This window comes from Varroa destructor, unplaced genomic scaffold (assembly GCF_002443255.2).
Source record: "Varroa destructor unplaced genomic scaffold, Vdes_3.0 BEIS01000003.1, whole genome shotgun sequence".
In the NCBI taxonomy this organism is placed as follows: domain Eukaryota; kingdom Metazoa; phylum Arthropoda; class Arachnida; order Mesostigmata; family Varroidae; genus Varroa; species Varroa destructor.
Window position 1 is genome coordinate 30,424,429 of NW_019211456.1, and position 26,676 is coordinate 30,451,104.

At 42.2% G+C, this 26,676-nt stretch overlaps 1 protein-coding gene and 1 long non-coding RNA gene across 4 annotated transcripts in view; one reads left to right on the plus strand and one right to left on the minus strand.

The window, feature by feature from the left end:
• The window catches only part of how (protein held out wings), a 109,288-nt gene that overhangs the window by 56,998 nt on the left and 25,614 nt on the right, over positions 1-26,676 (plus strand). For both annotated transcript variants that reach the window (XR_002672276.2, XM_022799257.2), the window contains exons 2-3: positions 8,084-8,217; positions 25,092-25,208. Coding sequence is in view for 1 of the 2 variants with exons in the window: in XM_022799257.2 (XP_022654992.1) it covers positions 8,084-8,217; positions 25,092-25,208 (251 nt within the window). In the remaining variant the exon portion in view is untranslated. The remainder of the gene's footprint in view (positions 1-8,083; positions 8,218-25,091; positions 25,209-26,676) is intronic.
• LOC111247825 (uncharacterized) lies at positions 972-6,755 on the minus strand. 2 transcript variants are annotated; one of them, XR_015324673.1, is made up of 4 exons: positions 6,635-6,755; positions 6,433-6,516; positions 1,414-1,751; positions 972-1,111 (listed from the first exon to the last, which is right to left on the minus strand). It is a non-coding gene; the product is annotated as an uncharacterized LOC111247825 (long non-coding RNA). The 2 variants fall into 2 exon arrangements; XR_002672277.2 differs by lacking the exon at positions 6,635-6,755 and having other exon boundaries at positions 6,433-6,563.

A 26,676-nucleotide genomic window follows, 5' to 3' on the forward strand; every position in this document is an offset into this window, starting at 1 on the left:
GTGTGTGTGTGTGTGTGTGTGTGTGTGTGTGTGTTTGTGTGTGTGTGTGTGTGTGTGTGTTGTGTGTGTGTGTATGTGTTGTGTGTGTGTGTGTGTATATGTGTGTGTGTGTGTGTGTGTGTGTGTGTGTGTGTTTGTGTGTGTGTGTGTGTAAATGTATGTAGATGTCGCGAAACACGTTAATAACATTTACTGAACTATGAAAGAGTTCTCAAACAGGGGTCGGAGCGTTGCGACCGTTATCAACATGTAATCAAATCATATTGTGAAAACAATCCTTCACAAACACTGCTTCGCGTAATATGTATACCAGAAGAAAAAAAAACATTTAAAGGGATGCACTGTTGTATCTATAGTATTACACAATAACTCGTTCGTTTATATCGTTCGGAAAAAGCTTGAGGCACAGATATTCACCAAAGTTGGTGATTCAATAAAGTTGTGCAGTGCCAGCCGCCTAGAACTACTACCGGAAATACCTGATGACCTTTTTAAATGAGTAGCTCAGTCTATGGGACAATCCTTATGACCCAGATGAGCATGGAATTAATCGGTTTCCACTCGCTTGGACTCATATAAAAAAAATGTACCTCACTAATTTGTATGCTCCAACAAATCCAGTCTTCGTAACTGTAGCTGTGTAATGAACTGATCCCCATGATAGAATGATCGACAATCTGAGGCTAACAAAAATAAATCTCGTTTCTTACAACACAATACTTACAGCCTACAAAAGCCAAAGTATTTGCATAAAGAAAATGAAGCTCTTTGAAGCTATGTTAATAATGATCCACGTTATTAGACCCGTACAGGAAGATGCTATGTTATTTCTCTGATTGTTTGCTTCTAATAGTCTTGGAAATTTATAAACATAATTACCATAATGACAACCCAATTGATCTTGCTCTCGTGTCGTTCTGGGGCGATGCCATGGCTATCGCGACGTCTGCTATTTAACTCTATTTGTTGTTGTCATTGTTGCTTTCCGTTTCAACGGCGGCTTCGTTGCGTGTAACGACGACAACCGTTTTGCAGACAGCCAGATAATGATTTTGCTAGTGCTCCTCAAACTGAGGATGACGGTTTTTTTTCTTGCAGCGGCAACTAAAGTCTTAATACATAGAAATAATAATAAACAGTTGTAATACTAATCTTGAATTTTTTTATCTTTGTTGTATTGTAACTGATTGGCGTATGTTTGCGTCCGTGAGTCGATGTGTGTGTCCATGTGTTTATTTTTACGCGGGCTACTCGGCTGCACCTTTTCGCTGCGGCTTTCTTTACTCATCTCTACGTTCCGCGGTGCAGAACGAGATTGAGACGTAACGAGAGAGATTTTGTTACTGTTACTAATATTATAGATAGATAAATAGACAAAGTTCAGCTAAGGACCTGTGACAATAACGGACTGACCTGTAGGAAGATGGTCAAAGACGGGGCAGAGAAGACCATTCCGACGACTGATTTAGCAAACTATGACAACGACCAAACCGTGAAAATTCAGCTTCGTATTTTTCAATTTTTCCACCAATTTCCTCTGCGGCCGCTTTCTCCGCTGCGCCTATTGTTGTTAGTAGATTTCATTTTTGAAGTCGATCAAAAAGTAGTTGGAGATGACAGTGGCACCGAGAATTCTTCCGATAATGTCACCGAAAGTTCCTTGTAGTCAACAGCGTTGCCAGATTATTTACTACAGATATGTCGTCTGAGGTGGTTCGGACACACGGTTCAATACGAAGCGAAACGCGAAGCTGGAAGGGAAATCACAGCGTTCGTTGGCCCGAGGCAACTATGTTTGAATTTTTTTTCAATGATAGTAACACCTGCATTATGGTAAATCTTCTATTCGGCATTGCCTAATTAGATATCAGTCAAATAACTGTGGTAACCACCCTTAAACGGTATATGTGCAATAGATCAGGCTATTTGAACTAACATTCAAAGTCCAAACATCTCTAATGCGGGCTTCTTAATGATTATAATTAGCTATATTGTGTTTTGTTTATATACGGCGATACCAAGTCCTCTGTCGTTAACCAGCTCTGAAATCCACCGTAATTAGCGAATTTTTCTGATCGATATTTGTAATACGTCCTTAGGTCTGTTGCGCTATTTCGAAGTAGTTCTGCGACGCTTGTCTCGTCAGCTGTCATTGAAACGCTTCGAGTGGCTTTCCCTAAAAAAGAAAAAAACTGACTAATGCCACATTTGTCTTCACCATTATTGTGATTACGTCGTTGCTTTCGTAACTGGCCAGCGTAGTAATTTTTCAGAGTCATCGACTATAGTATTTTAAGTATCTCCTTATCGATATTCCTGCAAAAATCACATTAGGTTTTTCACAGAGCTGTCACGATGAAGCTCCGCACTATCGCTCGAAACTACTGGAATTGCACATTGCAGACCCTATTAACGGGCTTCGTTATTTGGTGACCTTTATGGAGTAATGAACACTGCGATATATAATAACATCGACATTTTTTCATTTCCTTTGTCCAGTGTTCGAAGTGAAGGTGCATCGCGAAACACGTTTTTGCATAGTTTTAAGAGCTTTCAAGGCTATTTTTTTCTCTTTCAATTTTTCTTTCAAATTTTTCTCTAGCTAAATCAACGGATACTGTACTAAAACCAAGTAGGAAAGGTTGATTTTTGATTTTGTGAGTTTTTTTAGAACACAGTTCTAGTTCACTGTTGAATTAACCAGATTTTTATCCAGAGACGTGCTCCTTGCACTTCTTGCCCGTCCTGTACGTGTTTTTCGCTTGTTTATTACTATCACGTTTTCCGGCTGCGCCAGCAATACGCGTAGATTTAGACATATCACCATGCGCATCGGTCCATCTGTCTGTCGACTCGATGGTTCCAACCCATTTCAAAGCGTATACGGCCTCCCTACCGTTTCGGTGATCTATGATACCGGTGAACTTTAAGTGTTTCAGCAAATAGCCCAATACGCCTTTTTACCGTAGGATAATTTCGTTTATTTCGTGACATGAGCAGGAACACTAGAGAGCAAAAGAGAAACATCGAACCCGTATACTTCGGGTCGACGTAACGTGGTGCATGGTATTAACGTAGCTGTTGCATTGGACGTGAAGTTGTCCCTTTGGACCATGCAGTGCCCATGAAATCATTTCCCGTAGGAAATAAAAATTAGGATTGATTCTTCCGCACACACGTTCTACGACGACGACTCGCCTTTTCCTTAGGATTACATATGTATACGTGTAACTCCGAAGGTATATGTTCAACCGGCGGGGCTCATGTCATTTATGACTCGCTGGACATAGTAAGTCTGCTGCTGCTAATAACCAGCGCACTTCAATACGCAAGAAAGCTGGTGGACTAGAACTGCCGCTGCACCCTTGACTCAGTTCGGCATGATTCGTCATTCACAGTTTCCATAGCACGCGCAGATTCAGATTATATCTCGATTGTCAGATGCTGCCTTCAGCGAAGCCGCCGCCGTCGTTGTTGAAGCCTTAACGGCTTTCGTCAGTGTGGTTTTTCAGAGACCATCGCGATGACCACGACGACAACATTAACAGGAGCTCACTTGCTTAGCGCAAATGCTTTTGCTATTGTTGTCCTGGCGCTCTTCTTGATGCCAGGCGTTGTTTCGTCTGTCGCGTTCCCATAAGCCATTGCGCCCATCGTCTCTCAAACCGATTGGCAGCTACCATGGTGTCAGATATTGACAATAGCGGCGTATTGGTAATGCTGCTGCTGGGGTCAAATCGTTTGGTTGAAGACTGTACAACCTCTCTCGAATCGCGTTGTCGTTCCTGCGATGGTAGCGTGCGATATCACGTGAGCAGTCAACTGAGAACTGTCGTTTCTTACGGTTTTTTTTTTGCTGTAGTCTGAAGTTGCCTTTGTCGTAACTTCAAAACGTAAACATGCGGCGTTGTATTGTATTTTCGCTTTTTTACTGTTGTTATTTTTGTTGCTTAATACCGGCTACGATGGTGTGCCGGACGATGAGCTGAGGTAATGGCGGGCATCTGTGAGCAAAATTACGTAGTATTCGACTATGAAGTACGTGTGTGTGTTGTCTGAGTACCGTCTGGGGTCAGCGATTTTGGTTGGTTTATTGGGCGTCAGCCGACACAGTATAGGATATTAACTTCAAATATATTTCGCTATATTATAGCAGTCAACTTGAAACAGTTAGATGATAAATGGAAGTTCGTCTAATGAGCTAAGTAAATACCAGTGATAATCTGCGGAAGATTGAATTTCTTTCATTTAGAGCGCACACTACCCAGAAGTTAATCTGGTATGGCGCTATCATGGAGTTCAATTTGGAAATTTGTGATAGCTTAAATAGAATTGCATAGCTTTTTCCGTCTGCTAGTCACGTCTGATTATATATATCACCGGATAAAAATGGCGGACATCACAGACAGGCGAACCCGCTTTTTCATTCTTGGGTCAATTAACGCAATAGCGCGAGACAGAATTGTCCAATCGACACTTCGAGTTGTTACTGGCGCAGTCCACGTTGTACCTGCCTAAGTTTATACTGGGGCAGCCAACGACAATGGACTAGCAACGTTTGTCACGATGACCATCGATCCCCTGTGTCGCTGTTATACTATGACCTTAAGGTTAACTTCACAGCATTATACCAGCTGGCGTCAGATGGTGGTGGCGCATGATCGGAGGTGGTGTTGGTGGGAAGTTGTTTTGTGTCTAGAAAAGCTCAAAACTTTTGATGCTAACTTGTCGGTCGGTCGGTCGGTCGGTCGGTCGATCGGTCTCGTCTGCTTGTATACGGGGAAAGCATTAGCGGGAAGCCACTGTCAGACCAGTTCCGATTATTCCCTATGGTGCTAGGAAAAATTATGAAAGCTGTCGCAAACTCCGTGACGACATGCTTTGCGACAATTGCCAGAAATACGACAGCACTATGCAACTACGACTAAATAAGTGAATAATGCTGAAGAACTGGGCGATATTGGATAATTGAACCTTCGATAGACATCGAAAATGGAAATGATAACTTGCAACTTGGATATATTGATAAGGAACTCCTGCAAGCAAACTCGATGGACAGTTATTATACCCAGGATAAGGAGTGCTCTAGTGCTAGTCGTCGAAATTGTTCAGACAAAGTTACCTCTGAATTGCGGTAGATTTAAGTTAGTTGCTGACCAGAGTTGGCTTGCCTGGTCTGGAGCAAAACTTAACGACGATATCTGGGCCGCATAGTTTCTAACCGATGGCGGCACACGTTTCGCTATATTCGGAAAGAACCAATATACTAAATCTTATTGATTTCAGTTATACATCACCGACGTGGTCTAGGAGCGGTTTGAGATTATCGAATGTTTGGCTAGTAGGTCTCTCTAAGGTTCCGCAACGATCCCAAAAAAGCCGGATATGTAACAACATACGGCGGCTGGCCCATTTTGAGATAAATAAGACAATGTAACGTTTTTTATGTACTAGTATTGCTACCCGGGGGCACATTAGACAAAATACTACCGATCATTATATTTTCGATTACGAAGGAAGGAATATTAGGTAGTGGAAGGCGAATGTGTTTTAGGCTCATCATGATACCGAAGCAATTCATCCGTTCGTCACAAAAACAACCGCTATATAATTGTCGTAATAGATTCTATAGTCTTGGCAGGTAAGAGGGCTGCTCGAGCAGGTGGTGACTGAATCATTTGAATTTTTAGATGGGCCTTTTTGTCTGCTATCGAGATAATCGTAGAGCACGATCATTTGACGTTTGCAATACATCCGATAGATATTAATCCGATTTCCGTATAAGTATTATTGAGTATGAACGAAACAGAGTTTGAGGCTCGACCGAAAGACTGCAGCTGTGACTGGCTGCTACTACTACTGCATCAACGCTAATGGAGCCGAGAAGACCAAACTAGTCGGAGGAACTAGGGTTATCATCAAGGTAGATTATTCAGCTATTATCAAGCTAGTTACGATGGCTGGGGCCGGCGCAGTAGCTGCGATTGCCTGGTCAGAATTGCCTGATGGGGTTGTTGAGCATTTATAATATTACATTTTTTGCTATAGCTTACTAGCAATACTAGTTGATTTGGCTATGTATCATTGCTATTATCAATTGTTTAAGCTTGATTTGATACCTTCACCGATTTTCCCTATACCGGTATGACACAACTACCCCAAACTATGCGTTCCCGTACTATACCTAACCCTAGGTCCCACTTAGGTGATTACTTAGCTGATGCATGCATACATTCGTTGTAATGCTATTGTTATCAACACGGCGACAACGAGGGTAACGGTGGTGTCCTATCCTCCATCGAAACGAACTGCGCACATACCTGGACAGTTCAATTGAACGATATCTACGTACTGCCTAGAAACAACTGAGTTGTGGGGTTAAAATGACCTGTAAAAAAACATAGTAATAATTGATGAAGTAAAGAAAATTACATGTTTTAGGTTCCGTCGATCGCTCTGTCGTTCGTCTTTCCACTACGAGCTGCTTTGTTCCTTGTTTGGTATTGGACGTGGTCACTGTTACATACATACATCACAAACTTGCAGTAATTGACAAGTATAGCGACAGTAGAAATAGCAGTATAAATAACAAAAGCAACAACGGCGAAACTGGTCACTTCCGACTGAGCCCTACCTTACGCCGCATCGCATTGCTTTGACCGGCTCGATTCGACAACCATCTCAAATACTCGACGCGTCTGATACCGGTAGCGATTGCCTTTTCGAGCTGGACGCTCTCGCAGCCCAGCCCGGATGGTTACGGGGGGTCGAAATCGGCGAAAAATGTTAAAGACGACCTCGCCAACGCGGTGCTAGCTGCAATAGCAATCTCAGCATGTGACGATGAAGGGTTGCGCAATTCTGGCGGCTTTTCCGTCGTCTCCCGCTTGCTTTTTCTCCGTTTCTTGCCGTTTAGACGGTAACTTGTGCTCGTTGCCGCTGCTGTGTATCGTTCTGGTGCTACATGCATATCGTTGGCTTTGACCTCCACGGCGGCGGCGGCGGCGGTGGCAACGGAATTAGTTCTACCGGAGTCAGATATAACCGAGGAAAGTCCCTTCGCTCAGAGACGGTTTCAGGCCAGGCTTCCCGTACCGAACTTCGTTTTCTGCCTTCGGTAGATGCGTAGCCGACGCGTTATGTGATATTATCGGAAGGAATGATTTTATGAAAAACGACAACAAAATGCCAGACACACCAACGGAGAAGGGGTACTAACAACAGCTTCAGCAACCGATAGCTGTGACGGGCTATCGTCCGTGTGACGGACGTCGGGTACAGGAGCGAATAATCAGGCGAGCTTACATGCCCGTTGGCTGACTCGCTCACTTGGAGTTGCCCTCGGGCTCCGCTGTGACAGTTCTGCTGCGTCTGACATCGAGAAGATGCAGCAAAGAAGTGAAACATTTGTCTTGATGACGTTTTATGCAAGAAGATTATTAATGCTCGTGTGGGAAAGCTCGAGCGTTGTATGGTTTTCTCATTTAATATATATATATATATATATATATATATATATATATATATATATATAAGGAGCGGCATTCCAGCCAGAAGAGACGCACATGTAACTCGCTTTCTTGATGTACACATTTATATATATATATACGTATATGGTTCTGATCCGTTGGTTGTATGATTACGTACAATAAATGATCAGTTTTGAAATCATTCAGCATACACGTATGATATACGTATCGTGCGGTACCGGTATGGTATGTACGTATCAATGTAAATAGTCGCAATGAAATGCTTCGTCCTCCTTTCGGGAGTGACGATAACATCAATCAGCTCGTTATTAGTATTATTATAGGTTTGTGGCCTACACTTAGCTGATTACTAGCGATTTTCTCGTAGAGAGCGAATAATAGACATCTAATGATAGCCATTAATCTATCACATTGTGTGTACTAATTATCTGATTAGAGGTCACCCCCGAAGCTTGTTTGCTATATCTGCCCCACATAACTAATGGAAAAATAAATGGTCTTGTTAACCAAATAATGCATTGCTAGGGTTCTATTTTCATTGTCTTGAGGAGTAAAAGTTAACATCTAAACTTCATCTCCTGTGCTCTTCACAGAAATCTGCAAGGTTCGGGCATCACTTTTCCAGATCAGTGGTCGGGCAAAGGAGCCGCTCGTGCTCCCTGATCCGGATGGACCCGTAATTGCCAAGACCGAAAAGGTCTACGTCCCAGTCAAAGAACACCCCGATGTAAGTAGCTAATTTTTTGTTGGTTATATTGCTTCTTGGATTATTTTGCAAAACTCCTTCAAGCTATTCAGCAGACGAATTTATATCGAAACACTTTATATTACTCGTTAGTAGATTTCGACATGATGCCAATGCTTTTTAAAACCCGTTGATATTAGAACCCAACTTACTGGTTTGAAAGTACCTATAAATGCGGTACCGAAGTATCGCGGCAACGTATTTGGACTACACGGCCAATAATGGCTGACTCTTTTTGAAGTAGGAGTTCAGATTGAGTCCACAAGTATAGACAATCATGTTATATGGAAATACAGACTTCTGGTAAATGGTGTTATTTTCTGCGGATTGCATTATGCAATGTAGTCGCACCGTTTTGTAAAACATGTTCATTATTATACCCTTTTTTTTCTTTGTTCTGCCGGACGTCCTTTACCCCCCGCAAGCCCCATTCCTCGATTGAAACTGTGACTGTGTGTCAATGGAAACGTTTGGTGACACAGACGTAGAATTAAAATAATCAATACCCTTTGAAATGGTGTGAAAATTCCTTCGTTCGTTATTACGAATAGGGGAAACGACTTATTTTCACTGTTTTTTTGGTTACCACTTAGTTGGTAAGAAGCTGCGGGCTGTTTCCCGATGGTCTTGTAGAAGTACAGAAGTTCTCTTGAGGTCGCGGAAAGAACAACTGTTTTCGGTAGTCTCTCGATTCTAATAAAGTATAATCAAATATACAATGATATCTTATGAATGTAGCCCGCCGTAGGCTCATGCGCCTTCACCTGCCAACGGGGCGTCCACCTAATAATACGTTCTTCGCTGGGAATGTCTCTAAGCATGGAAGTAAACTGACCTACTTAGCCTAAATAACAATTACAGATGCGTGTTTTTTCTGCGAGCGTTCATTTTTTTTGCAATTTTTTTTCGGAGGAGCGCATATATATATGCTCCTCCGAAAAGCCCGAAAGTCAAGCCGTACGCAAATGGCGATAAATGTGGTTTGCAATATAGTACTACTCCCAGGACGCAAAGAAGGAGGAAAAAATGGCTGTATTGTCTTTTCGCTCTTTGTTGGCTGCGGTTTTACCTATTTGTTGTCTGCTGCTTTTGTGCAAGTACTCGCTTTGCGTTTTGCCGATGATTTTTTGCCTTCTACCGTTGGCGTTAGCTTCTGTCAGAGTTTTTAGTGTCACAGTTGACGCTGGCGTACGAAGACTACGTCAATCCTGGCGTCAAGAATGGAGTAGAACCCTTATTTGTTTGATGCTGATGAGAAAAAGGGGGATAACTCTAAATCCTAAGAGGGGGCGCGTTAACTCGGTGTCATCCCTTCTTACTGTTATTTGCGTTTGTCTCAATTGTTTCTAAGCAAATTGTGCTTTTAGCAATGGACCGTCAAAATTTTACGCTTGTACTAAAAATTGAATGCACATACATGCATGTAGGACAACAATAGCGGTTAGAGTTCGGTGACAACATTTTGTAAAAACGCCTTGAAAATAATGCCAGTGGCTGTTCGTATCACAGAAAATACGAAAGAGGAAAGGATCTTTGTCTTTAAGTTGAATCTGTAGCTATTCGGTAGCTTCATTAGAACTACCGAATAGCTAACGATTTTTTTGAAACGTACTTGGTTTGTATTCGGTTTCATAAATGAAGCGGTACGAACCCTTGCTCAGTTTGTTTAAAACGTGTTTATAAAAGAGAAACTGATCACTTGAAGATCGCACTAACTATACAAAGTGTCAGTGACCCGGCCAAAAGGGACGTAACTTTCTGGGTCTGTTTTATTATTCTCTCAACAGTAATGTCACCAGGTAACCAGCGAGAGAGGCATTCGATTAAAGATTTTTTCTTTCTTGAGTCCAGCAGATATACTGGTCAATCTCTTGATTGGCATAATTTTTCTAGTTAATTCACTACCCGCTATTTTTCGTTTTTTTTTTTTATTTTTATACCAAACATTATCGTGCCCTAGTTCGTACCAGATAAAACGACACATTTCGTCAGCAACGTCGCTGGCGCAAACTTTTAGAATATAATAAAACTTTATAAACGAAATAATAAAACACTATCAAACTAAATGGCATATACGCTACAAATAAAGTTTAACTGGTTAGCCTACCGGGACTAAACTTGATGCTAAGGGTATTTAGGCAATAAAGATGTCAGCGTTAGATGCTGTCAAATGTTGTTGTATTAACAAGCAGACGGGACGTTTGTATGAATAACAGTAGCATTATAGTTTTGTAGCTCTATTGGTAGATATGGGGGGGTCAGACACGTTAATTTTTTTCACATACCTGTCCATCCCTTTCTCGGTTAATGTCTACTTTGATCTTTCTTTTCATATGTCCGGTCAGTTTGACGTCGATGAGAACTTGTTAGTTGATATGATGGACAGTGCCCCCCCTTCACCCCTATCTGTAATGATTCCCTGTGCATCCTAGGTATTGTTGCCGCTTTTAGCTGCCTCGTGGCTTCCCCGTAAGTGCGGTGCCGACAAACGAGAGCCTGCAAGAAAGGACATTTTGGCCGATCGGTTGACTCACCAAAGACTTGTAACCCTCAGAGAAGCCGACGACAACCGTCCAGTAGAATCCGTTTTTGTATGGGATCTGTGTTGACGGAGAGGCAAACGTAAACGAGATGAGCGACTTTGAAGTTTTTTTGTGTAACTGACAAGCTTACAAGAAACCGTTTATGGGGCTCGTTGCTTGCTGTTGCTGGCATCATTATATATAATCAATATGGCTTGCTGACGATACACGTCGTGTCTGTGAGACGCACTCCTCTGATATTCGCTTAGAATGTTTTCGGTTTTGCTGGCGCCAGTGTCGCCGTTAAAGGAAGACAAGTCAAATGTCACAGGAAGCCTATCATTGCACAAGCGCTGAAGAAGGACATCATCACGAGCGCCAAACAGAAAAAGAAAGACAGAGCAAGGGTAAATAGCTGGAAAACGACTTTAAGAAAGACGACAAAGAGACTACGATGCGATGAAAATGGGAATAAAGGAATTTACAATAATAATAATGGGAAGATATCTAACCACCGTTTCGAGCGCAACTCACGTCATCTTACAGCCAACTACCCAGAGAACGATAACAATACAAACACGACTCGATTAGATTCGAATTCATTGCTAAATAAACAAGCTATGTTTGCTGACGATATTGGTCGAGGCTTGCATACACGATCTGAACATACATCCGACACACAAACGCATAAATCGACCCTCGAGTACAGATACGTGTCTATGACTCCCTATATGACGTGCCTGTCAATCAGCCGTGCTAACAGCTTCCATTCGGTTCGGTGCACTAAAAAAACAGATGGAGCCAAGGCACTCTTTATATGAGGATGAGTTCTCACGACACCAAGCAACGAATGATAATGGTGATGGCAATGATCGCTGCCCCAAACGATAGTTAGAATAGCAATACACTAGTGACCGGAGATGGAGACCGATGTCCGAAATGAGAATGGAATAAGTTACGCAATGACGTTGATTGGGCTAGTGTTGAGATTAATAAGGACCGGTGCGAGGGGCGGTGGGGTAGAATTCCGCAGTTAGCAAGCAGGGAACGCTACTTCTATCACCCTATTAATAGTTGTCTACTGTCGATGTGCGTTGCGTTACTACTACTGCTTGCTTTGATGCACGGTGCGGTGCAAATGTAAGGGCACCTCATCTACAGCAGGTGCATGTAGGATCATGGGATCTGTATAGAGTTCCAAGTGAACACCAGTGATGAAGGAGGCCGGCGCATCGAATGCGGCTTTCGATCGCCTTAGCAGCAGCTGCGGTGGCGGCCTCGACGGGGGTGGCAGTGTAGCGGCGCTAGGTGGAAAAGAATCTTCAAAATGTTCGCATAATATCCCTCTACGCACTATTAGAAGCGTTTTGGCTGTAAATATCGGTATGGTTTTTGTTAATCTTTATTCAAGCGAGTGACAACTCTCGAGACGGGTATCACCGCGGATAAGAAGCAGAAACAGCGCTTGACGATCTGACTAGTGCCCTAGGCACTTCTGCCGAGGTGACGACATCGCCGCAGCTGCCCCTATAGCTGCAACGATTTGAACTTTTCGTTCACCGTTTGCTCCGTTCTCGAGGAATCGCCTCAGGAGCTGCTTCATCGGAGGCGACAAATTGAATTCAATAAATCGGATCAAAGTTAAAAACAATGTTGTTGAAGATAGTCCGCGGAGTGGCAACGCACACACATGTGAATGTTATTACTCCGCCAATGTACGAATCATTAACATCTGAAAGATGAAATTCTTGCATTGTTTATTTCTACTGTATGCGCTAGTGGCCGGGTAAGTGAAATTGCGATAATCGGCAGTAACACAATTCCTGTCCTAACGGGAATCAGTGAAACCACGTACTTTGCCTGGACCTAGCCAATAAAGAACCATGTGACAGGGAGGCCTTTATCGCACTTGTGGCAGTATAATCTCAGTGACAATATAATGCTATGTGTTGATATCGGTATGGTGCTATAAAACTGTATACCGATTTGTATATGTATTGCCATGTGCTGTTGCTACCCCACCGGCGAACCATTTGCGTATTGAGCAAACGTTTACCTAGTTCGATAAACGGCTAAGGACACGCAATTTGTCGAAAATTTCCCAAAAATGTTTTCTTATTGATCCATCGTTATTGTATAGGTCTGTTTATGCTCTGTGTTCCCCCGTATATATCATCATAAAGTGCAAAAAAAACGAAAAAAAGACCTCACAACAGGCGGAAGATTAATAGAGCTAATGATGGTCTGTGCAGTATCAGTTATATAATTTATCTTATAGGAATTTTATAGAAATAGACTTTCTCGCTCTATAGAAGCAGCAACACAGGTCTCACTGTTAAACGAGAAAACAAAGTACAAAGTGTTTACATTGGACAATGAAATCGAGAAAAAAAAACCGTCAAAATAACTGGCCCGTTTCTGCTTGGAGTTACGATACTTCTTGCAGCCTTTATGGTCCTTAACGCAGTTCGTTGTGTGACGAGCTCGATCAAGTTAAGCTGACCGGCTGACTTATTAAAAAAGGAATGGACACTGACTGCTGTATAGGCACGATCTAGTAGTTGTGTTTGGAGATGCCTCGTTGGTAACATCTTGCGAGAGAAAAGTCTGTCTGTATATATTGCGGCCATGTGCATATATCGTTTTCCCTGAAGTTGTTACTGTTGCTGATGCTGTAGTTAATTCTTTTGCTGTTGTCGTATTTGGTTCGTGCTCAGATACGGACTATGTCTGTGATAGCGGCTGGCGTCTGATGCGAGGTGTTTCGCGCGAAGTTTGTACCGTCGCAAAATGGTTCCTGAGAGTGGCGTTCGACCGGTACGCGCCAGGGTTGGCGTTGCCGCAACGTCGTTTGCGACGGATGCGAGCCGAATCAAAACATGAAAGAAATGCTATTTCTTTCTGCCTTTACCACTATTGGTTTCTACTCCTAGTTCTTCTGCTGCTCTAGCTCGAGTCGTAGTTACGGCTGCCGATACCGCAGTCACTACTGCGACTGCTTCGCTTGTCTTCTGTGTTGTTGGAATTTAATTACAAAAAGATCATCGACCTTCTTCCGTCCTCAACGGCAGCCGTCACAGTCGCTGCCGCCATCACCGACGTTGCCGTTCTGTTGCTTCCCCTTCGTAGCTCTTGCTGTCGTCGTTTACGGGCTGATGCTTGTTTGCTCCCGGCGAGGTTCTGCTGTCTGGTTCACCGGCTGGTCTGCGAACTGTGCTGTTAGTTGAAGTCGCCTGCCTAACGAAGCGGAGGTTGGTTGCCAGCTAAATTTTCGCTACCGAAGTCAATGGCGCCAACGAGCTGAGCTCTCGCGTAGTACACGCTCATGCGCCGTTTCCATCGATATACTGTGAATGCCGCTGGATGGAGCTCTACGTAACAAACGAACAGCAAATGGACGAAGAGACTCGTTGCCTTTTTGGTTGCACGGCCGCCCAGCGCACGCACATACACGCATGCCATAAACGTGAACTCTGATGAAAATCATCATGATGATGACAACTATGATATCGATGATGCTAATGCTGATGTCGACAATAACAACAATAATAGCGGTAAACAGAGTACGGCATACCAGCGAACATGTTAATAGAATTCGTATGCTAATTAATAGTAACAATAATCGATACATAAACGAGAGTATGTAGCCATGAACGGGAAAAACAGTATAAGTGAGACACAACAACAAGAGGTTGTTAACCGAGAGAAGAACAGCGGCAGCGTGGTCCGGGTGGCTAATGCGCTCCTCTTCGAGTGCCATGAACATGCGATTAGCGCCGGTTCAAATTTTAGCGTCGGCAAATCGTTACTCTAGCGTATGATTACCATGCCGTTAGAGAAACCCCAAGTAACAAGTCCAGCAAGACCCATCCCGACTAGGCATTCTGGCGGAGTTAGGCGCTTAATTCTACACCAGAAAGGGGTTCCGAGGGCTTGTTCACAAGCTGCAAATAAAAAGAGAGTACACTGTTATTATTATTACTGTTATTACGCGGAAGGATTTTATTATGGTCGTCATTTTTCAAAACAAGCAGTGGTCGTCGCTGTCGTTGTGACAGCCGTAGCTCTCTTTGTAATTAGCTTTGAATGCGAGCATTTAGGGGGTGGCATTGATGGAACCATGTTGATGTTATGACAATTAATGTTATGTCTATTAGCAAATGACGTTCATACTTGTGCTTGTATAATATTGAAGTAGTCCTTCTGTATCTACGAGTCGATGCGGTCATGTCTAGGGGGTGCAAGCGACAACGCTTGCATTCGTTGATAGATATCAGCGGCAGAGTTATTGATAAGTCTTCCAGTGGGGCCATGTTAGCATTCTATTGTAAATGGGGCTGTTGATGCATATAAGCAGCGTCGTTGACAATTCAAAACGAGCGTTCATTTCAACGAGATGACGAGACGTTACGTTAATTAGTATTACAAGTATGTACACAACAAGGTAACATCAATATTTAGTGATGATGACCGAAATCGAGCTCAATGTAACGATACAATGGCGGGCAATGTAGCGATCTCGTCAGCGTCAAGATCTCGAATCGGCCGCGTCTCCCTTACGCATTCAGTTTGTTTTTGGTTTTAAAAAAGGGTCACATGGGCCTCAGCAGGGCCAGGCGTGAAAGGGGCAACTGATTCGTGTTTTGAGAGCAAATAATTGCCGCATCCTGCAGTATCGCTACACAGGTACTCTACCAGTCATCAAAGCATCTTTTTAAAGGCATATGAACCTCACAACTTGATTCTCAGCGACAATAGCCTTCTGTATGTTATCGTTCTTTGTTCAGCATGTTGCCGTTACGCCGTAGCTTTTAGCTTCATTCAGAGTAGCTACTCCTTGATTGAATTGAACATTTTTGTCGTAAGAATGGTAGCGTTTTAAATGGTCTACGAGCACCTTCTGCAAGGGAAGCGCATTTAATCATCGAGCTTCTACATTATACAATGACTGGTATTGAAAACGAGAAGCTGCCCATTTTTAGAAATAATTTCGTACTGAAAATATTTTCTCCGATAGTCGCAGTTTTGTATTTCTTTTTTTTTTTTTTTTATCTTTCTCTCCCCCTTTGTTCCTTTTCAGTTTTGCTTTTCCTTTCCACTTCTCCTTTCTCGTTCTTTCTCTTCATCCTTCTTTCTGTACCTATCTCGCCTATCACTCCGGCATTTGTATCGTACATCGGGTGTGACTATTCAGCGAAGTGGATGTTCCACAATCACGCATGTGGTAGGCACCCTGCCTACAGCAAAATTTCATTACTCATTTTAATTAAGTAAAGTAATTGTATATTTGTACTATGTACGTGGACTCGTTTGGAAATAGGAATTGTTTCTACTACCGCATATTTGGACGGTATCATTTGAAAGAATCTTCAATAGCTCTACAAGTCAAGCTTGATGATTAAGCTGTGAACAACAGAGCAAAATTACGAATATCTATGTAGGAGAAAGGCTGTTTATTCGGAAATTAAATTGAAAAAAGTGGCCTGAAATAAAGTGCAGATCGTATACAAGAAGTGTTTCTTTCTGAATGAAAACGATTACAACTGCATTCATCTGAATACGTCACGGCGGCTCGATGACGGCTCGGTACGCTTACTGCCTGTCCGTCGATTGGGAAGTCCTGGTCAGGGCTCCATTGTGGAGCGTAAGCTGTAGCTGTAATCGCCGTTTGCATCCAATTACTGAAACGAGCCCAAAGCTTCATGAATTCCCATGAAAGCTATGGGGAGCTGAAATCACGGCTTCATTTTCGTGTAACGAATACAGACTAGGGGGGTTTTCGCGATAGTGCAGCGGAAACGTGTTTGCCTGTAGGAAATAGGGTATGGACGCGCTTCGTATTGTGCTGGGAGCCAGCCGTATGAGGCGATACTTACCAGTAGTAGAGAACGTAAACCTCGAAGCATCTCGAAACGGTGCGAGATGCAAGGTATATTGGACCGTATTGGCTGTATGTGTAACAATCGATTTGTATTGGAGTCACTTATGCAGTAAATTTTCTATGACGTGATATGCGACACGAAGCTTCTTAGCTTCGTTGAGATGAAAAGGCGCCAACGATGTTGGCTAACCGTACCATCAGGAGACTTGCAGCTATTTTTGAGTGAGCCGTACTCGTTCAACACGAGACACTGCTCTGCGATTTTCTAATTATCGTCGCCCGTTTTTCTTTTGGTTCTATTTTTCATTTTAGACATAAATACATGCGTTCTGCCAGGAGCGACTGGGTACCAGTGTTTTATTCGAATTTTGCTGCCGAGCATTACCAATATTGATAAGATTTTCGTTTCGAATTTTGCGGCCATTAGCGGTCGTGAAGAATGAGCCTAACTCTTCAGATGTTCAGTACCGCCAAGAGGCATGTTATCGGCTACGTGTAGAGAAGATCACTCACAAGCCGCATTCAATAAAAGCTTGTTATGGTATCATTGACCTACCTGAACAGCTCTGAGATTTTCTATTACGCGTCGCAGTATCGACCGTGTCTGTGAGTGATGAACCAAGACATAACGAAAGTAAATAGGGCATGTTCAAGCCATAACTAGAAGTTGCGAACGATCGGCCCGCGTAAATTTAGACTACATGCGTTCCTAAATAGCTTCAAAAGCAGAAGAAGAAGAACAATAACAATTTGAATATAATCTTCTCAATGACACACGCACACACATATATATGGTCAGCTTTTATACGGTCTTGTTGCATGCGTTGGTCGCCATACCTCGTCTAGTCTCTGTGCGCGATTTGGCGTGATGAAGAAACTTACGCACAGACACTTAGCATAAAGCTGAAATGGCCCTTGTGTAGGCAGGCGTAGTTTTCGTAGTCGTCGTCGTCGTCGCTGCGTTATTGCGAAAGCTCGTACCAAAGCGCGTCGGCCAATTCAATAAACTTCGAATGAATGGATTTAAAAAGGACATTATTATCAGCGCGGGCAGAGTCGTGGCGACAACATCAGCAATAGCTACTACATCTATAGTAGCTGGTGCAGTGACTCCTAGAGTGGATACTTTCTAGATTATTGTTCGTTTACCCATATCGAGCGAGTTAGGAAACGGGACGATGCCGTTTGAAGCCGATACTCTTCCGGTTAGGCTTAGCTCTTTCAGACGAAGGATTATGTTATATAGACACACAGATGCCAAAAGCAACACACAAACAAATCAACGGAACTAAATCGAAAGAAGTTATACTCATTGAATGTGGAACAATCTGTGCTTTGGCAGAATTCTGATGAAGCTATCGCACGATGAGGCTGGAACGAAGGGAGTACAATTATCTCTATGAACTCTCAAGCATCTGCCAAAAAAGCTTTTTTGACAAGAAACAGATTCATGGAGCTCGCGACTTAAATACCATCATCAGGTTGCAATTTAATGAAAACGAAAATATCCATAAAGCAAGAGACATTATGCGACCTGTTTGATTGTTTCCTTTATATTTTGCTGTTATCATCGTTATGGGATTAAATGCTGTTCATCTGTGGCTATCTCGATGAAAGGGGTCAGCTAGCCGCAACGTAGATTGTAAAAAATGCGTGAGAAATATTGATGAAATTTTGTCTGAATTAGTTTGTTGGGTCAAGGAAACCAAAAAGGGATCTGGGAGTGTACATCTCAGATGATCAGCTTGCTCAAACTTAAAATGAAGCAATAGCACTTCCCACTTCTTTACGGATTCTGTCATTTAGCTGAAACGATACTACGGTCCTTATCGGTTAGAAATGTATATATATATACATTTTTAATTAACAGCTATTGAGTGACTTATGTAAACGTTTCAACGACGTCTTCTCTGACCTTCATACGTTGTTCATAGGTTTATAAGTTGTTCAACTTAATGAATTCTTAATAATGATAACTTAAATTCAATTAATTTCAATATAGAGGTTACCACCAGACACCACTGTAATAACCATTATCTACTCCTGTAGTTCCTTCTCCTCGACTGTATGTATACGACTGTATCCTTTGTGGGGATTAGCCACTGCTTGGAACCCAACAGTAGTGCCAACAGCTACAGAATCAGGCCAACGCAGGTGGGATTTGTTGGACTATAGGCGAACGTGGAATTCGTCCTATTCGTTTTTTGTTACATCTCATTCACAGCAGGATACACAGTGCAAGACACACATACACATCGTAACAAATCGGGCGCAGAGGCAATGGCGGCGGTTGAGCGCCTAAAAGATCAAGGAAATCTCGTTGCCGCGATTGCTCTCAATAAAACGAACGGAATATCAATAACCAGTTGATTGCTGTCTCTGTTTTTGTCGCAGTGAAAATCAGCTGGTTGAGAATTCATTTCTTTGAGCGTGTAGTTCAACGCCGTTGTCTAGCAGCTGCCTTTTGCTATTTTATTTCATCTTTCCTTTTTAACTTTTTCGTTATCGGTTTGGTTTTGATTTTTCGTTTCTATTTTTCTCTTTCTTCTTTGTCGTTGTTGTCTTCGTCGTTTTTCGGCGCGAATGGGAGGCGCTGGGAGTACCCGCAGCGGTTCGTTTTCGTTGTCGATGCCGTCATTTTTCGAGTTTCTTTTTTTTCAGTGACAAGTTGGTGTCAAGAAGTCATGCAGGTCAAAAAGGTCCATTTGCTTCATCTGTTGTTGGTGCTAGGCCTGCCTGTGGTACTTGTGCTAGTTGACGGTTTGGCTGGCGGCAATGCTTACGCTTGTGGGTATCGTGGACGTACTTCAAAGCCAAAAAAAAAGATAGAAAAAAAGGCTAGTCAGAGAACGATGAGCGGATGTCGAGGTAGAGAGTGGGGGAGGGAAAGCGGGGCACAAAGGCGGCCGTAAAGGAAACATAGCGAAGAAGAAGAAGCAGCAGCTGATCTTCGGTTAAAGGAAACGTAGGAATATAAAGCAAAGTACGCAAGAAAAAGCTAGGCAGGACTGAAAAGCTGAACGTCGAAGAAGCTGAAGTCGTTACTAGCCATTACCATCGAAGCGTTATTAACGCAGCCGGAGAAACTTTGTCATCTTCGTCATCGTTTTGCTAACTAACGGCTTGCGGTAACAAATCTGCCCTAGCAACCGTGACGACACCAATAATATCGATAACAAACTGCGGAAATACGGAGAGGCTGGCATATCCTGATAGTAATTGATAATTAGAAAAACCACAGCATATGCTAGCGTCTTCCGCGTACATTAAATACGGGCACTAAAAAACGAGACTGACCAATAGCTGAGCGTCGGTAATCTACGATGTAGCTATGAGGAGGACAAGTATTGGACAGATATGGCTGGTTACAGTTAAGCGACAGAGGTGACACTGCGAGAAAGATATTTTGCCTAGGTAATTTTTGTTTAGCCTAAACAAGTGTGCTTCGGACCACGATAGGTGGCTTTCTATGCACGAATTAATCATATGAAAGCGAAACTGACGTAATGCTATGGCAGTATCAAGCCGGGCATATTCATGGCCGGCTATTAAAAAAGTATCCCTATAATGGCAAAAAAAGTATCCCTATAATGGCTTTCTATCGGCAGTCTTTTGAGAACTGTAAGGCATTTGTCAGCTGTTATAATGGACTACAGTTGGAGCAGTACGATGTTCCGCGCAGTAATTGGACAATTTCTACGAAATGCAATGATACACAATAGAAAGTAATTGTAATTTTTCAAATAAATTAAAACGCGACTAGCTTGTGGAACGTACTAAGCCCGCTTAGTAAAGTCAATTGTTTTGCTTTGCTTTCTATATCCTTCCTCTATCATTCGGTTAGCAAATAGGGCCATCTAAAGAGACAGCCATTTCTTAGGGCTACTCTTGGACTTCAGCTCCTTTTCATTGAAATAGATTGTCCTCTAAGTAGCAGATTATCTATTTAAAGGTTTCGAATCGCTGCACCCTTATGTAGTTGAATGTTATGCTACATGTTGATCTTTTTGTGCTGTCATTCGCCCCCCGCCCTCTGTCGGCGTGGCTGCCGTTAATTTTCAATGGCGTTTCAGGAACTCGTAATAGATCTTCTTCAAATGACTCTAAATCTCCCGAGAATCGTTAATTTGAAGGGCTTTCCGGAATGTATTGGCTTTTTGTTTCACTGCAGATTGTCACAAAATATCCCTTCTGCGTTTTCAATACCGATATTTTGCATAAATAAGTCCTTTTTCTACCGTGCGAGCAACGATACGCATACGTTTAGGCCATTGAAAATGGTATTTGCTAGAAGCGATCTTTGGACCTTTGGAGCAAGGAGGGGAAATTACATGAAGCTAATGAAGGTTTATGTAAGTCCCGCTCCTCCGCCATCAGGATCACTCCAGTAGCAGCACATTCAGGACAATGCGGTGGCTAACCGTTAGCCTCCAGAAAGCCCTTGCGGTGACTGTGATAAACTAGGCCAGATTTCCACCAAAAAAAATCTGCTGCAATGTATCACCATTCACTTCAGATGGCCGTTCCGAAATCCGGATTTCTAGTTCGAAAATGGTCAAACCAATTTCTGTAAAATGCTGACAGATACTGCACATCCCTCTTTAGTCTCGCATATCTCTCGCTTGTCCCACTTTTCCGAGCGATAGAGAACCTACGAAAAAGTACTTTTGCATTGGATCAACACTTTTTTCGGGGTTCTTGACTCGGTAGCACCGAAAATTGCTACTCACAAGCCCAGATGAGATCAGGGGATGAACGTCAAACAAGCAAACAAGATATGCAAATGGGGAAGTTCAAAAGTTATCCGAATTACTCATCAATCTAACTAACATATACAGCTGGAGGCGATTCTTTACATGCGGAGTGCGTGGGCAGTGCTGGCGGTGGCATGAAGCTTTCAACATGGCGGACTGGCCATGGCCATTGTAAACATTCATTCATAAGCGTAGCAGTTATCGCTGTGCATCTGTCATTCTAACTATCGTCAGCGTCGTAATCATTAACACTAATTTCGTAGTCCTTCTGGGTACGTTTTTCTTTCACGTTTGAAAACTTACTACAGTCGCCGCCATTGGCGGTGTTTGTGTTTACCAGTGCGAGCAGCGATAGTACGCTAATTAACGATGGCCATACCATTTCTGTGTAGTTGTTATTATCATAGCTCTTATTATTTTTGCTATAACTACTATTACTCTAATAGCGAAGGCTATATGTGAACATCGCGACCTCAACTTACGAAAAGAGGGTTCGTTTACGCATCGCCAGTGTACTGGTGCAATATGGTTCATATTTTGCTGATGACTCAACGTCTGACGGATGTAACGGGGATTGATCTTTTGAGACTATTGCCGCGTTGGGTGGCATCGTTTCACGACTATCACCGGACTTGTTTTTTATAACTTGTTTATCTTGATTTTACTTTACTGTGGCTTACATAACAAGTATTCTCATAATGCTTTTTTAGCGCCTCAAATTCTAGAATATGGAACTTTCGCAATTTTAGAATACATAATATCGATTATCACGCAGTAGCTAGGTAGAAAATTGTAGACGGTGTGGGCAGGCCGACGCCACGCCATAATGATGGTTTATGTCGACAGCAGTTATCAACCACGTACTATATGATCACACGTAATGATCAATGAAAAATAATACCAACGCCAGTATCTTCATCATCGGCAGCTTCTTGTCTTTGTGCTTGTTTCTGTTCTTGTCGCTTCATAGAAGTTGAATTTTGTAATTCTGTAATTGTTATTTTGAAATGCATTTGTTATGATTTGTTTTTGACCACCACCTACCGCCACCACCACCGCCACCAACAGCTGTGCATCTTGCGCGCCCCCTCTGGCCGCTTCTACTATTGACGCCAAATAGATAATAGCGTCATTTTCGTCTATTTGTTAAGACTGGCCTAAAAAAAATGTGATCAGGAAGTCGCGTCCCAGACGCTAGGCCAGATGGCTGAAGTGAAGAAGATCATTTTTGTACGGCATGGTGTCTTGGTAGCAAAGCAAGGCAGCACCTATCGAATGTAACTCTGCTCTTTAACAGGCCTCTTAATCTGATCAATTTAGTCCCTTGACTAAAGCAGAACTTCGGAGACGTCATCATCAACTTTTTCGGGAGTGCAGAATTTACTGGCCAGTACTCCATGTCAAAGACAATCATTATAAAAGAACTATCGTGTTTTCCTTTCCGAAGGGTTACACATGTGAACGCAGCACACGGTAAGCTTTTAGGATTTTCAGCGGTTTTTTTTTCCGCAAAAAGCACAGCCGATTGGTGCTTGCAAACTCCAGTTAGTTCATATAAAAATGACGTTTCTACAAGAGTTGCATGTGGTGCGTTACCAACGGATAGGGTCTTCGACTATGCATGCTATCACGTATTGCATAAATAAACATAAATACTATGTTAACTATTTAAGTACATTCGCAGCTATACAGAAAAACAGAAATTTCAAGATGGCCTATTATATCAAGACATGTTTGATTAGTTAATTTAGAAGTCACACGAGTTTTGTGTTCGTGAACAATGATGGCCACTTTGTCTCAAATGATTGTACCTTTATAATGGAGAGACTTTTTTTTACAGTTTCGTAATCAATTTGATCTTTAATGACTACTGGCGATTGTAATTTCGTCGTGTTTTACATACACCATATGCTCATCCGTAAAATGGAACGCCGAATGCAGGCAAACGTACATCCATACTGCGAAATCCTTATCGTTTTGTGATACTCGATCGTTACTGGGGGGAACTTGTTCGAGGGCAAGCAAAAGATCCAAAGTGCCAAAAAGGCTGTAAATAACAACTATACAAACTGGAAAACCAATTCTTACATGTCCCGCCTAGCAGTTCACCTATTGCTTTAAATTGGAATGCATCCATCCCCGCGCGCGTTAGTCCATTGTGTTGAAACGATAATCATGCTGCAAAGTTGATTCCTACATTACATCCTTCATTGCCTATTGTGTAGTAATGTGATTTTATTTCGATTTGAACCTCTTCTTTATCTCATCGAGTCGGTGTCAGCCTTTTAACGCCTGAGGCTTCCTAGGCAAGAATTTTTTTCAAGCTTAAGACCTTTTTTTTTTTGTTCAGTATTGTTAGCTGTTTGCGATATGTGAACAAGTTCTCGGAATAACTCATTTTAGGTGTCGAATGAAGGATCTGCCCGCATTTGTAGCCTAATCAGGGTTGATCAGAGTGATCTCTTAGGCGCGACACGGTCCGAGAGGCGAGCCAATATGCTACGACCACCATAATTACCAAGGATACTGCCACACTGCTTCAGGTCCCAGCGTTTTATCAAATATTAATTAGAAAAGTTTAGAATGAGGAAATAAAATATTATTGTTATCAAAGTTAATAGTTGGTTTTATCGTCGCCACGCCGTTTCGTAGATCTGATGGAGGTCCACTAAGGTCCACGCGGGTCACTTTCCACTCGGTGCATGTCTCGATGTTATAAACATTGTGTTGTGTAGGCATTTTATCATCACCAGCCCATAACTCACGTGTGTCAAATACGTGACCGGTGCAGGTCTAAGATTCTTTAGCCCTTCTTGGCTCCTTCGCGTATGCCCGTAAGCAAACATATCGCTCCTGGAGGCACTCACATGTCGATCGTCACTGATTTACAATTTGCTTCACGATTCTCATTAGCTTCTTCTTTGAATTCTCTTTCTGATAAAGCTTGCTGTTCTTTAGGCTTTATCCTGAATGAAAGTGCTCTAGACTGTATTGTTCATGGCGTGAAGAGAGCTTCATAGGTGCAGTCTGATGCTATCATGATGTCAACACAAAGAGAGCAGGAGCTGAAACGCAGAAGGTTACACAAGACACAGCGGCCACCACGGGAAAAACGACATGCCACAAAGATCAGACAGACGCTGACAAACCGATAATTTCGATAGTAATACGAAAAAATCTCCTCTCACGATATCGTAATAGCCGAAACACCGGTGTCGGAGGCGCAGATACACTAAAGGCACACTTACCGAAATGTTATTAACTAGATCACAGATAAACACTTACATACACGTATAATTGTTACTGTTTAACTATATGATTATTATTAATCAGCTGTGAGAAGCTCCCATATAGCGTTTGTCGTTGCATATACAGGATTTATGTTGTATCATACGGTACGTTTAACATATCACTTATTCTCTAGTACAGATTAAGGGTCTTGCTCTCATGCAACCGCATCTCATGCCTATCGTGCACTCATCGTGCATCCGGCTTTTTCGATTCGTAGTTTCGACAAATCACAAATTTATTACCATAATCGCTTCTAGTGTCGCCGATGACGGCTTGCACACAACGCAACTTTGTATCACACATAGGGAAAATGAATGTAGACAATTTGTGATATGTAGCTATAATAATAATACGAAACACGATATTAACTGTGTATTTTATTGGGTGATTTTTTTTTATTTATTTCAGTTTAATTTCGTCGGGCGCATCCTCGGCCCGCGAGGTATGACCGCAAAACAGTTGGAGCAGGAGACCGGCTGCAAGATCATGGTTCGAGGCAAGGGTTCTATGCGCGACAAGAAGAAGGTATGGTGCATTATAGTAACTCGTCGCTTTACACAACACGTTCTTCAGGTTGTCTCCATCATGGTACAGTGGTAACGTGCTCGCTCAGTAAGCTTGGCAACACTGGATATTATTTAGGTTCGAAACCGAGGGTAGACACAGTTCGTTCCCTACTAGAGAGGGATAGCCGTTCTATGACTAACAAGCGTTGCATTATCTACCAAGGAAGCAGGCAAGTTGATTGTGGGAAATGGGCATCTACAAATTTTAACAGAATAGAGGGCGTCTAGCTAATGTATCTGCTATCTTCACGTGCCTTTCTATCAGTAGTGTTTTTTGCTTTGTCAGTTCTTATTGTCCGACATGTACACATTATATCTATATTAAAAAAGAAAAAGAAAACGCTTACAAAAAGCGTTCGTGTTACTGAAGCATCAAATCGTTGTAGTGTTGCACCGTATTCCATCAACGAACAGTTTCTGTATTACTTCAATAGACTGGATTGAACTGAAACTATATTTAGGCACACAAATTTCGAAGGATAGGATATATTTTTGACATAGCTCTATGTGCAATACGTCACTATCCACAAGCCATAGTTGGTCGGGAAAAGGTAGAGTTGTTTGAAAGAGCAGTATCATAGCTGGGCGTTACGTAACCAGTGTTTAATCCGAGCATATCGAGCTATACGAACAGTTGTTTTCATTAAAAGTTAAAATATATAATAGACCTAGAAATACACGAGTCCTATGCGTCACACGTGACCAACTTTCGGTGCATCGCAGTTTGTGCCGTTTTTGAGCTATATATATATATATATATATATATATATATATATATATATATATATAGTGTTTTTCTCTATACACATGTAGATATAGATGAGAAGACCAAATAGAATCATCTCTCGACTACACGTTTAGCGTCGCGAACGTATTGCACAAAAATTAGCTAACTAACTTATTTTTATTGCAGTTATCTACTCCGCCGTAATTTTGCTTTATTTATTTTTGTACCTACACTCATCCCACGACTATGGCATATCTCACGATTTCGGCAAGCAAACAAATTTCTAGCGATGACCTGAACCCAACCTCATTCCAAAGTTATTATAGATATGGTGCAGTACTCGCCGGCAGAATGAGGTCGAGTATACACTCTGGACGTATTCTGATAATAACTGTGTCCTATTGTTATTCTACATAGTGGAATAGAATAAGTAAAAACGTCAAATCAGTATTTCTTTCTATAACTGGTGTGTAGCACACTACTAGTAGGGTGAGTCGTCGAGGCTGGTTGAAAAGAAGTTGGCTTACAGTTGCATATCTCAGGTAATATAGACTGTGTCGGGTTGGCACCGCTGTTGACAGGAACTGGATTATTATATCGTTAGAAAAAATAGCCGATTGTGAGAGATCAAATCTATCTGTCTCAAAACAAAGAGTTTATTTCAATTTCAGCGTAAAACGGCCGGTACATTTTCGCCAAT